Raw genomic sequence first — 13,208 nt, 5'->3', positions numbered from 1 at the left:
CTGGACCTTTGCTTTCATTAAATAGACTTATTATTTATTGTAGGTTTATTTTGTAAATGTTAGCAATTATTGTAGACATAAGCAAAAAGTGTGAGCTTCCTGCAAATTGCTCACTAGAGATGCACCGATGTATCGGACAATAATTGGTATTGACCGAAAAAGACAGTTTTTCAAGATATTTGCCATCGTCCAATGTTTAAAAACATCCGATGATTAGGGCCGATTATATCCTGTCAATCAAAAGAGGGCAGGAAAACACATGGAGTTTGTGCTGTGTGTAAAGATGATGTCTCTTGTGTGGAATGGTGCCAAAACTGCAGTCTGTAAGCTCTGCACTGCTAAAATTTTACACCGGACGTTGCAGCAGTGAAGCGGGAGTTTCAGCATCGAGTGAATTTTTTGTTTGTTTGTTTTTGTTTTGTTTTTTTGCAGAACTGCTTGTGTTTGTGGTGAGTGAATGTGAAGCCTAACAGGAGTTTTTTTTAGAATTCAGTCAATTAATTCTGCTAATATGAATTAATAACATTTAATAATTTAAGAAATCTTACTTTAATCTTCAGAATTTAGTTCATGTGTTAATAATAATTTGAGTAATGTGTTTTCTGTTTATGAGACCAGTTAGTGTGAAACAACTTGTTGAAATGGAGTGAATAAAGTTTTTATTTGCATTTCTTACAGAATTGTGAAATAAATTATTATTCATTTAAAAGAAGGCATGAAAGGCAGAACCACCAAACTATTGGTATCTGTATCGGTATCGGCCGATATCACTCGGAATAATCAGTTATCAGTATCAGCTGAGAAATTTAGTATCGATGCACCTCTGTTTCTCACATTTACAAAATCAGGTGATTGTTCGCCCATCAGTGCATGTATGTATGTATGTATGTGTGTATGATCGCCCATCAATGTAAACGTCTCTATGTATAAAGACAAAAGAATGAGGTTTAATCACTGTCTGAAGGTGTAGTGTAGTGACTGTATATTTGTAAAGATACTGATGAAGGAAAACATGGTGCACCCCCAAAAAACTTTCAGCTTTGGCTTTATTTCAACAGTATGTACAAAGCAAATCGAAATCACAATTTTTAAAAACGTTTCCATGAATTTTGTGCCATCTGGCTATCTCTGTGGTCCCGCATGGATGGATCGTAGAGATGCCTGTACAATCGTACCTTTTGGCAAGAGTTGAAATCATTCCTTTTCAGATGTGGCGCCGTGTGGTAAGTTACAAAAAATACCGTGCAAACCGAATGAGGCCTTTTGCACTCAACGTGCTAGACCGCCCACTCCGCGATGATATCATTTTTGCCATGCTCCCTCGTGCTATTGCGGACGTGTCGTGTATAAACCAGGCTTAACTCTGTCTAGCATTAGTGTTTGTCTAGGGTGGCACAAATCTTTTACAACTTTTAGAGTGTGCCCTGACTGAAAAGGTTGGGAAACGCTTGTGTGGACACAAAAAGAAATGCTGTGTGTGTGCTGTGTGTGCTGTGTGTGCTGTGTGTGCTGTGTGTGCTGTGTGTGTGTGTGTGTGTGTGTGTGTGTGTGTGTGTGTGTGTGTGTGTGTGTGGTCTGAAATGAATTACAGTAAATACACATGAATTACTGTTATGAATTAACATCTTTACATGTGACATTAGCTCTAATATACACGGCATGGCCAAAAGTATGTGGACACCCCTCCTAATTACTGAGTTCATGTGTTTCAGTCACACTCATTACTAACAGGTGAATAAAATCAAGCACGTAGCTTTACAATCTCCTTAGTCAATCACTTCCAGTAGAATGGACTAAAGACCTCAATGACTTTAAACGTGGTGCTGTCAGTGTGTCATCTTTACCACATGTCAGTTTCTGAAATTTCTGCCCCCTTAGATCTGCCTTGTTAACTGTAAAGATTCGTTCACACTAGAGAGTGACGGGTGACAATTCACGTTCTATATACACATGACAGAGATGATTTCAATATCAGTGACAGCACAACAAGCAACATGTGAGCTGAGATTTTCTCAACTTTATGTAAATTAGGTATGATGTAGCTCAGTGGTTAAGATGTTGGAATTCTGATTGGAAGATGATGAGTTCAAACCCCAGTACCATCAAGCTGCCAATGTAGGGCCTTTGAGCAAGGCCCTTAACTAACCCTCAACTGCTCAGCTGTATAAATGAGATAAATTTAAGCCGCTCTGGATAAGGGCATCTGCCAAATGCCATAAATGTAAATGACATGGTAAATCCAAACGATGGCTCAAATCGTTCCTTGAATTAATTGTATGGTGCACATGGAACAACATTTAGTTCCTACCTACAAAGTAGGTTGTATCATGTACTGCTTAACTAAAAAATTAAATAAAACTCATAACCATGGTTTCATTTTATCCTGTCATATATGACTTCTCATTAAACCTGTATAGAGACATTACAAAGAAAAATAGCTAGTACAGTTTGATTATGCTGTTAACAGCTAATACGAATACACATTACGTAATGAACATCAAACAACAGATTTTTCACACGTTTTCCAGTTTAATAAAACGTTATACAATTCAAAGTGCATTTTAAAGATAAATAAATAATACACTGTAGTTAACTGTGTGCTGTAAGCTACATTTTGGTCATGACTGTCACTGGAGCTGAATGGACGGTACGCAACAGCAGCAGCACTCGCTCCACACCCACAAGAGACAAACTACAAATGACACGAGAGACATGTCGTGTGCTAGTGTGAACATGGAGTAAGTGCTGTTATTGTGAAATGGAAGTGTTTATGAGCAACAACAGCTCAGCCGTGAAGTGTTAGACCACACAAACTCTCAACAGGGCCGCTGAGTGCTGAAGCTCGTAATGCATAAAAATCACCTTTCCTCTGTTGTATCACTCACTACAGAGATCCAAACTGCCAATGGAAGCAACATCAGCACAAGAACTGTGCATCAGGAGCTTCATGAAATAGGTTTCCATGGCCAAGCAGCTGCACACAAGCCTAAGATCATTATGTGCAACACCAACTCCATATCAATGCCCATGGTTTTGGAATGAGATTTCCAACAAGCTCATATAGGTGTGATGGTCAGGTGTCCACATACTTTTGTCCGTATAGTGTATATAATATTATACATATGACCTCATGCATGTGTTAAACACCACATTTCTACTGTCTATAAAATGTATTATAGAAACAAAGTTAAATAAATGAACTTGTTGGTTTTATTCAATACAATACAATACAATGGAAAATAATAAGTGTATTAAACATTATCCTACAAGTATGTTTAATCTCTAATATGAACTTTTTTCTCTTTTTAGAGCTGCAGAGACAGAGAGTGGAAGACGGTAATTACATCTGAGTTTGTGACACTTTAAGGACTTAAAATTTGAGTTTTACTATTTACGCGAGGTTAAAGTGCACATACTCTTTAATAATGAGTATTTTATACCCCTGAGTTTCACCATGTGTAAATAACAGCACTCAGAATTCATTGTGCTCCTGCCATCAGCAGTTACATTATCAGTGAAGATGAGTGAGCCAGTACCTGAGGCAGTCGTACAGGACCATGTTTTACAGATGAGGTGGTATGCTTTGGATCTTGTCCAGTCCCTTTTCACCTCCACACTCTGCTCCTGCCATCGCTCTAATACAAGTTCATCTTGGTCTTATCTGTCCACTAGACCTTTTTCCAGAACTCTGCAGGCTCCTTTATGTACTTTTTAGTAAACTATCCTGTCCATCCTGTTTTTGTGGAGAACTAGTGGTCTGCATCTTGCAGTGTAGCCTCTGTATTTCTGTTCATGAAGTCTTCTGCAGACATTATTCACTGACAAATCCACACCTGCCTCCTGAAGAGTGTTTCTGATCTGTCAGACAGGTGTATGAGGATTTTTCTTCATTATGGTGAGAATCTTCTGCTATCAGCTGTGGAGATCTTCTTTGGCCTACCAGACCCTAAGCTCACCCATTCTCTCTTTCTTCCTAATAATGTTCCACACAGTTGATATTTTTGTAACCCTAAAGTTTGGCAGATGTCTCTGTTTTATTCTTGTGTCTCAGCCTTATAATGTGTCCTTGACTTTCACCCTCACTCTGGTCCTCATGTTGATGAACAGTAAAAGAAGACTCTAAAGGTGACCAAAAGTCTGGAATAAAGACTAGATGCTGAAATCTCTCTCATACCTGCACTAATGAAGCAATTAAACACACCTGAATAATCACTAACACCTGTGCAGCTCAATGTCCCAAATATTATGATACCATGGAATGGAGACTGTGTATAAAGTGTTGTAATTTCTACATGTTCAGAAACATATAAAAATACACTTTATTAAAATCTGAGGATGTGCACTTTAACCACATGTGATATGTTTGAGTACAAATTTAAAACAGATGCAAATTTTTTTAAAAAGCCTTTATGGAGGGAACGGTATATATTTAGGAAGAGGAACAGATTCTTTGATTTATATTTCTCTCCTTTCTTTACATTTCTCTATTTTTAGGCAAAAAAATCTACTGATGGCAATAAACTTGTTTCTGGTGTTTTAAATATTGATTTATTTTTTATTTGGTTTGTGGGGGCACGGGGGGATTAGTGATTAGCACGCTTGCCTCACATCTCTAGGGTTGGGGGTTCAAATCCCACCTTTGCCCTGTGTGCACGTGTTCTCCCTGCGCTTCAGGGGTTTCCTCCCCTAGTCCAAACACGTGTTATGGTCTGACTGGCATTTCCAGATTGTGTGTAGTGTGTGTGTGATTGTGCCCTGCAGTGGGTTGGCCCCCCGTCCAGGGCGTCCCCTGCTTTTTGCCCCGCTATCCCGGGGACAGACTCCAGGCTCCCTGCGACCCTGTGTAGGATAAGCGGTATAGAAAATGGGTGGATGGATTTGGTTTGTACTTTTGGTCTGTGGTGTAAATATGGTTCAAATATTAATTATTTTATTATGTTTTGTTGAATCTAATTGTATTTTGATATTTTGTATAATTGTATATTGATTCATGTTTCACAGAGTTTAAAAAGAAGAAGAAGTTTGCAGGTAAGAACAATTTTATCTTCAGTACAGTTACATCAGAGTCTCTGCTGTATTTATATGTGTGTGTGTGTGTGTGTGTGTGTGTGTGTGTGTGTGTGCGCGCGCGCGCGCGCGCGCGCACGCGCGCCTAACCTCAGGCACTAAAAAAAATCTGTCTCTTACAGTTTTTTTCATATAAAAGATTCAGCGCTCTCTCTCTCTCTCTCTCTTACACACACACACACACACACACACGTCAGAACGGAAACATTCAGATAAGGAAATGCAAAGGCAGTCATTTCTAACCCATGTCAAAATAAAAGTATCCAGCACAGAACAAAAATGTTTCCATCATAAATTCTGAGGAAATGATAGATTTTAAAATGGATTAATCAGTTTAGTCTGTTAGCTGTTGTATAAACATATTCATATACAAACGTTACATTTTCTTTATCTTTTTTAATGGGATTTGCATTTGTTTATTTATTTATTTATTTATTTATTTATTTATTTATTTATTTATTAATTATTAATCCATTAGTAAATGATTGATTTGTTTATTTTGCAGTGATTATTTTCTTTAAGGAGTGTGTAAGTGTATAGTGTTGTGGTCTTTCACTGCCATCTAGCGGACAAATAATATAACAACTTCATAAAACTCGAGATGAAAACTCCTCACTACTGGATAATATCCATCATTTACATTAAAAACAGAGAAACACGAAACAAACACAAACCCCGAGAGGAACTGAGAAAAATGTGTTTAAATGACTTTAAAACGATGGGAGAAATTAAATCTGATAATAAATGTAAATTTCTATCAGGTGAAACAATACACACCTGTGACTGTATGTAAAGAGCTACAGTAAGTACAGACTGTAAATAAATTCACTGGCGTCCTGCTGCTTATTGATTAAACCTGATGATTTGATTTTGAAAAACATCAGAAAACAAAACAGTAAATAATATGATTGACATAAACATAGAGGAGAAATGATTTTATTTAAAGTGCTGGTAGAAGATCGGGTGTAGAGGAGAAGATATTTAAGTAAACGTTACACTAGCTACTTTTATTTTGGTGTGAGGCATTCATTATAGATGCTTCTTAATAGATTATTGTGCAAAGAGGCCATTTAAATGCCAAGATCATATATGAAAGTATGGGGTTCTACTGGGCCCCCTGTCTGACCAGGGCCCTTAGAATCGTCCTAATCGTCCCTCCTTATTACGGCACACCTGCAACTGGATAAAATCCATAATTTATATTAAAAACAGAGAAACAAGAAACATACACAAAACCCGAGAGGAAAATGATAAAAATGTGGTTATATCTCTGTACAGACAGTGGATGATTGTTTATTTGGTAATTTAAAAACTATTTTAAAACAATGGGAGAAATGAAATCTGATAATAAAGTTGTATTTTCTATCAGGTCAAACAATACACACTTGTCGAGCTCATCAAACATTTCACTGAATTGATAATTATCTTTTTTCACAAAAGTCATTTTGAGTAAACTGTAAGTAAAGCAAACAGCTACAGTAAGAACAGACTGTAAATAAATTCATTCATGTCCTGCTGCTTATTGATTACGCCTGATGATTTGATGTTGAAAAAGTGCTGGTAGAAGATCGGGTGTAGAGGAGAAGATATTTTAAGTAGACGTTATACTAGCTACTTTTATTTTCTTATGAGTTTGAAAATGTCTCTGTTCTGTTTCTTTATCGAAATGTTCTCATGAAGTGAGAAGTTCTGTGTGTCTGTCCGTGGGAGTGAAAAACTGATATACATTTATTATATTGAAATATATAAGGTTGAAACCACACATCTGTATTTATTTAATTTTGAATTAACATGCTTAAAATTCAAGTTTTCTTTTTTTCAGTTTTCAGATTCATGTTTTTAATTCAGATTGAATAATTCAGTTGTCAGATATTCAGAAGTCTGTATTCAGGTCGATAATTTCAGAGTTCAAATTCTACCAGTCAAATTCAGTTGCAAAATTCAACCCGGAAATAACTGAAGTTGAACATCCGGGTTACTCAGGGTTCGGCAAAGGCAATCGAGCTCCTACCATTAAACCCCTCCCCCTCTCGGGAGCGCGCCTGTATCACTATAGCAACAGAACACTGTGAAGGCTATCGTGGATTTGAATCAGATTAATAAAAAGTGTTTTATAACTATTGTGTTCTTTCTTTATCCGGAGTCTGCAGCGGGAGTGTGGGGGAATTAGCGAGTTATAACGGAGCACCTGATATCTGTTTATACTTTTTATTTATTCATTCAGAGGAGAGAGGAAGGAGAGAAACAGATTAACATCAACTCATTATAGATCAGACTCATTTATCCTGTGGAGATCAGACATTTTAACAAACTTCACTTGTGAAAATGAAAGATTATAATTTTAGTAAAACATTGTGTGGAAATAATGTATAATTGTGAAAGAATTATGTGTTACAGCATGTATATGGAAAAGTGATGAGTATAAAACTCTTTGCCTGTCAGAGGTGAATGTTGTTGTTGTGCTGAATAAAGATAAAGTCGGAGAGATTTATAATCATGCAGTTAAAAAGAATTTAAAAATGCAGTTTGTCTCCATCATGGACTTTAGAGTCACGTGTTTTCTTCCAAAAACTAAAACTTACCAGATATTTATCACTAGAGACTCGCTGAACTTATTTTCTCCATCAGGATCAAGTTTTTCCTCAAATGTTTTTCAATCATCTTCTGTGACTCTCTCTATGTTTTTCCTGAAGAACAAAAATTTCAGAAGGAAAACATTTTATATTTCTCATCTTTGACAGGCTCCTACCATCAACTGTACAAGTTTTCTCTTTTTACAAGAGATCATTTAAAATGTTTCATTATTTAATCTTCTACAAATCCTCTTATAAATCCTAATGAATCTGATCCACTGATGTTTGACTTCAAATTTTTTACCTGCAAACTCACATCTCACTCTGTGTGTTTCTCTCAGTGGATGTGACTCTGGATCCTGATACAGCTCATCCCAATCTCATCGTGTCTGCGGATGGAAAACAAGTGACACATGGAGACACACGACAGTATCTCCCTGATACACCACAGAGGTTTAATAAACATGTTTCTGTTCTGGTGCAGCAGAGTTTCTCCTCAGGGAGATTTTATTATGAGGTGCAGGTCAGAGGGAAAACTGTGTGGGCTCTCGGAGTCGCCACAGAGTCCATTAACAGGAAAGGAGACATTATACCGATTCCTCAGGGTGGGTTCTGGACTGTGGGGCTGATTGAGAATTGTTATGTGGCATTTGCTGATCCCCCTGTCCCCCTCACACTGAGAGAGAAGGTGGAGAAGATGGGGGTGTTTGTGGATTATGAGGAGGGTCTGGTCTCCTTTTATGATGTGAAGTCCAGCTCTCATATCTACTCTTTCACTGCTCAGTCTTTCACTGAGAAACTCTATCCCTTCTTCAGTCCTGATTTCAATTATAGTGGTAAAAATTCAGCACCACTGTTCATCTCTCCTGTATTTAACACTGAATGAATTTTCACCTCACAGATTTAATCATTTATTAAATGGTGAGAATAATTTTTTTTTTCTGGTAAATTTTAGAAATACAAATTTCCTTTTAAAGTGCTATACAGTTTATTTCAATACCTGGGGTTTGTGTTTTGCATAAACAAATAATTTTAATCCTACAGTCTGTTTTTTACATGTTATGATTGTGGAACTTTGTAACTACAAATCAAATATGAATAAAGATCAGTTACAGTTCACACTGAGTCTTACTGCAGAATTTAATATGATCAATAAAATGTATGAAATTCAGCTGCTGATGTCTGTGTAGATAAAACCAGACACCACTGTGCTTCTCCTTCAAACTTAATCAAACAAAAACACAATCACATTCATCTTTTATTTAGAAATAAACATGTCAGTGTTATTGTGTTCTTAAGAAAGAAATGAATGAATGAATCAGCATGAATATAACATAACTAACAAGCTACTATAACATTGGGGTGTCTGATCGTGAAGTGGTAAAATGAGGATATCCATTTTATTCCTTATTACACATGTAACAAAGAATAAAATTCCTTATTGTAGGAAGTGAGCTATTTTTTAGCTATCTTTCAGTGTATTCATCCCTTCTTTCCTCAATCTTTAAAACTGATATAGGCAGAAGACATGGTCTTGCCAATTTATAAATATTGAAAATAACATATTTTATATTTTAAGAATAGGAAATGTTACTACAATTAGTAAGACTTCATACATATTATACCTGTGTCACGTGTAACACTATAGCTGTGATCAGCAGCAGTGTCCTCTATGTGTATAGGTCCAGGGGTGCATCGTGGTGCAGGTCCCTCCTAATTTTGACCACAGAGATGGTGTGAATAACATCTGGTCTCAGCCTAGTCTTGGCCTTTTTGGTCCTGACAAACTGATCTGCCTCAAAATGTGTCCTAGTCCTGGGGGGTTCACATAAATTAAGCATTCTGCCGGCATTTTAGCATATGGATTTTTAGAAAAACATAATTAATTAGCAAAAAGTACAAAACAAAACTTTCTTAGCCATAACTTTATGCAGCGTTTTGGGGGCCTTTGGTAGCTCAGGGTACAAGGCAATTGCCGACCTTCGCCTAATGGTAAGTCCACCTCAGTTCCTGGGTTGGATGCTTTTATTTTGACATGGGATGGAAATGACCTCAACTGAATGTTTTCGTTATGACGAGTGAGAGAGAGAGAGAAATGTTATGCAGGTTTATATCTGATAATGAGGTGAGGTTACATTTAGTACTGTTACTTTTCTTCTTAATTTGACCTCAGTTCTTAGTGAATGTTATTAATTGGATGATTGGATGTGTACATGTATTTGGATTTATTTATGTATTTATTTTTGCATAATCATGTGTGAAACTTTTCATTTTGTGAATTTACTTAATTCTGTTTGACAGTCTTGTTAATGCTGACATTCCTGTTATGTGAATAAAACTTTGGAACAACTGATTTATTGTTACACTGTGTTCATGTGTCATGGATATAGCGGAAAAGGGACGAGACTACGATTCCCATCAGCCAATGCACCTCAATTGTCCATGTCACATGACTGTCTGCACCTGCTCTCAATTTCACACTCATTACTGTGCACCAATATAAGCCCCATTCTGTCACTGCATCCCTGCCAAGTAATTGCGCAGTTTCTGGTGCGTTCTGTCATTACCAAGCCTTGTTTCCCGTATTGCTATTCTGGGTTTTTGTACTTTGCTACTCTGATATCCTGTTTACTGATCACCTGACCCTTTGCCTGTCTTGACTTTAAGTCTGCCTTACGTATTGGATTTGTTTGCTGGACTTTATATATATATTAAAGCTGCTTACACTGCATTTGCATCAAATTTGGCCTATGATCAGACAATCTGTAATGCAGTAAGCAGAATTAGCAGCCAGAGACAGAACAGCTACAATCGCACTGGGATTTTTTTGTCAGGACAAAGTGACCGTCGTGTTTAAAAGTGTCGTCTCATCACCCTCACATGAAACCCCACACTGAGAGGTGTTGTCTTGTCTAATACAGACTGTGTAACTAACACTCCCCCTCAACACACACATTCTGAGCTACAATCATTTTGTGATTGTAGGAACTTTCACCTGGACACACATAATTCTTGTACTGTCCCCAATATCAACACCACCTTCTACACTGTTTCTCATGATGAACACTGTTATACAGGTCAATAAATACAGGACTTTTATACATTGTATTTATTTGGTATCTTCCTAAGGGGTGTCAGTCTTACCAAAGGCTGAAAAGAAAATATAATTTATATGAATTATTTTTGTTGGAGAAAAAAATTATTTTTTGCCTATTCATATGCCAATAATACTAAAATATTATTCAAAAAGAAACTTTAGATGCCAATATTAACTAAAAAAAGTAGCTCCTGCCTGATTCTCCACACTGATTCTCTAACAGTAAAAGTGTAAACTCAGAGGAAAGGTGAAAGTTAATCAGTTCATTTGAATACTATTAAATACTAATATTTAAATGACTTTATAGCATCATGATAATGATTTGACTATAAAACCTTCACAGTGCCTCAAAGACATTGTTCAGGTCATTTGGTATGCAAGGAGTGAGAGAGAGAGAGAGAGAGAGAGAGAGAGAGAGTGTGATTGAAAGAGTGAGAGTCTTTTGACTTTTAAGACACCTTTAATGGATTTAATTTTGGTATATTTACACTTTTTAAATAATACTTTTCATTTTAAAAAAGAAAAAAGAAAGAACCCTCTCAGACCCTCCACCCACACCCTCAACCCAGAAACCCCAACCCTTTCAGTTCTACTACAAGTCCATTGTAGTCATATAGTGTGCAAAAGTCCACAGTGCTGTTTATATTAAGGCTTTTCTTGCGGCTAATGTCCATTTTCTCAGTCTGAACCGTCTCCGTGGTGACAGCACACCCAGGTTCTCACTTTTTATTGCTTGTTGTGTAGACTGAATTAATTTTTTTTCTGTCCGAGAAGTAGTTAGTCAGCAAGACGTTACGTTTTCCTTTTGTTAATTCTAAAAAACAGTTTAACTCTTCTGTGGTGTACAGTTCTTCAGGTTGTTCTGAAAAATTTGAAGTAGGTGGGTTACCTGATCTTGCTTCACTCTCCTCCTCTCTCCTTGCTTCTGATGCCCACATCCTCAGTCCAAAGTGTCTCTTTGGTGACAGCACGTTCAGATTTTCACCTGTTGTTGTGTGCTGTGCAGATTTTATGGATTTTTCCCTCTCCGGGAAGTAGTTTTTAGTAAGACACCACTTTGTCCTAAAGTCTGCTCCAAAAACCAGTTTAGCTGTTCTGCGGTTTAAAATTGTTCTGGCTCTACTCTATTCTCTTCTTTTCTACTAGCTCCTGCACTGCACTCTGGGCCCGAGTCCTCCTGCATCTCCACACTGTACTGCGGCTCTTTGGACGATTCCTCCACCTTGTCCATCTTCTCCCCTGTTGTTTTCAGCTCAGCTGTCGCATGGGACGGGTGTCAGTGCTATCGCTAGGTGCTGTGTCTGATTCGGTGTTGTTGTTTTGTTCTTTACGGACCTCTTCTAGCTGTGACCTCTGTGTCAATGCCCCCATCTGCCCCAGGCTCCTGTTCTCCGGTGTTCTCCCGCTGGTTGTCTCCACGCTGCTGCTGCTGCTGCTTTACCCTGGCCGTGTCGCCCCCGGCGCACCCCGGCTGCACCGCTCTGCATGGGCAGCTCAGCCGTTTATGCCCGATTTCCCCACACTCGAAACATCTCAGGCGTTCGGTGGTGGCAACGACAGTGTAGCTGCTGTCACCGACTTTACACTTAAAGTTGACATCCAGTGTTTGGTCGCGGTTATTAAACATATACACCTGTCTCCGGAAAGACCGGACGTGTTTCACCGCGGGGTTTTTACAACCGAGCGGAATATCCGTCATGGGGCTGGCGAACTTTCCGAAGCGGGCCAGCTCCTTCATTATCAGCTCGTCTTTAATGAAAGGGGGCACGTTAGAGACCCGCGTCGCAGGGGCAGAAAGAGGGGTAACAAGTAGCATGACATATTTTAGCCATATTCCTTTTTCGATTAGCGTTTTGGCGGCTCTCTCTCTTTTTTTTTTCAGGAAAACTACTACAGCTTTGTTCATTCGGGAGGCAGAGTAGATGTTCTCGCACCCGACCTGCTCTCCCACCGCTAGCAGAATCTCCATTCTCCGGTACACAACCTGACACCATGGCGGAGAGACAGCGTCTCCCCTCCGGCCTCAGAGGCCATGGCGTCCCGCTCCCTCTCACCCACTCTCAACTTTTACCGGTCATTGATACTCACATAACCTACACATTCAATAAATTACATTAAAGAAAAGAAAAAGAAAACAAACTCGCATAAAAGACGCCAAACGGCTCTCACGCGCTTCACACACCACGTTCACTCCTCCACCGCGCATGCACAGAGAGAGAGAGAGAGAGACTGACTTTTTACAATACACAGAGTTGGGTGTAACACGTTACTGTAATCTAATGACTTTTTCTGGTAACACGGTAATGTAACACATTACATTTTAAATTTATGTAATTTGATTACAGTTACTGATGTCAATAAAATTACATCACTTGCGTTACAAATTTATTGTTAAGAAAACAATATTAAGCAAAATGCATTTAATTTTAAATAAACCACCTCTGCCAGAGGAGTAACCTGGCCTGGGCATT

General features: G+C 38.2%; 1 protein-coding gene across 4 annotated transcripts in view; it reads left to right on the top strand.

Moving 5' to 3' along the window:
• Nucleotides 1–13,208, top strand: part of LOC124626025 (butyrophilin subfamily 1 member A1) — a 107,566-nt gene that overhangs the window by 64,398 nt on the left and 29,960 nt on the right. For 2 of the 4 annotated variants that reach the window (XM_053681898.1, XM_047156462.2), the window contains 3 exons: nucleotides 3,310–3,336; nucleotides 5,002–5,028; nucleotides 7,982–8,759. In XM_053681898.1, the coding sequence (XP_053537873.1) occupies nucleotides 3,310–3,336; nucleotides 5,002–5,028; nucleotides 7,982–8,526 (599 nt within the window). In that variant the 3' untranslated portion in view covers nucleotides 8,527–8,759. Of the gene's footprint in view, nucleotides 1–3,309; nucleotides 3,337–5,001; nucleotides 5,029–7,981; nucleotides 8,760–13,208 lie in introns of those variants that run through there. The other 2 variants (XM_053681900.1, XM_053681899.1) reach the window with 1 other exon arrangement.

The sequence above is a fragment of the Ictalurus punctatus genome, chromosome 7, assembly GCF_001660625.3.
Source record: "Ictalurus punctatus breed USDA103 chromosome 7, Coco_2.0, whole genome shotgun sequence".
Lineage (NCBI taxonomy): Eukaryota > Metazoa > Chordata > Actinopteri > Siluriformes > Ictaluridae > Ictalurus > Ictalurus punctatus.
Note: the sequence above shows the minus strand (reverse complement) of the source record. Positions and strands in the feature narration are given on the sequence as shown.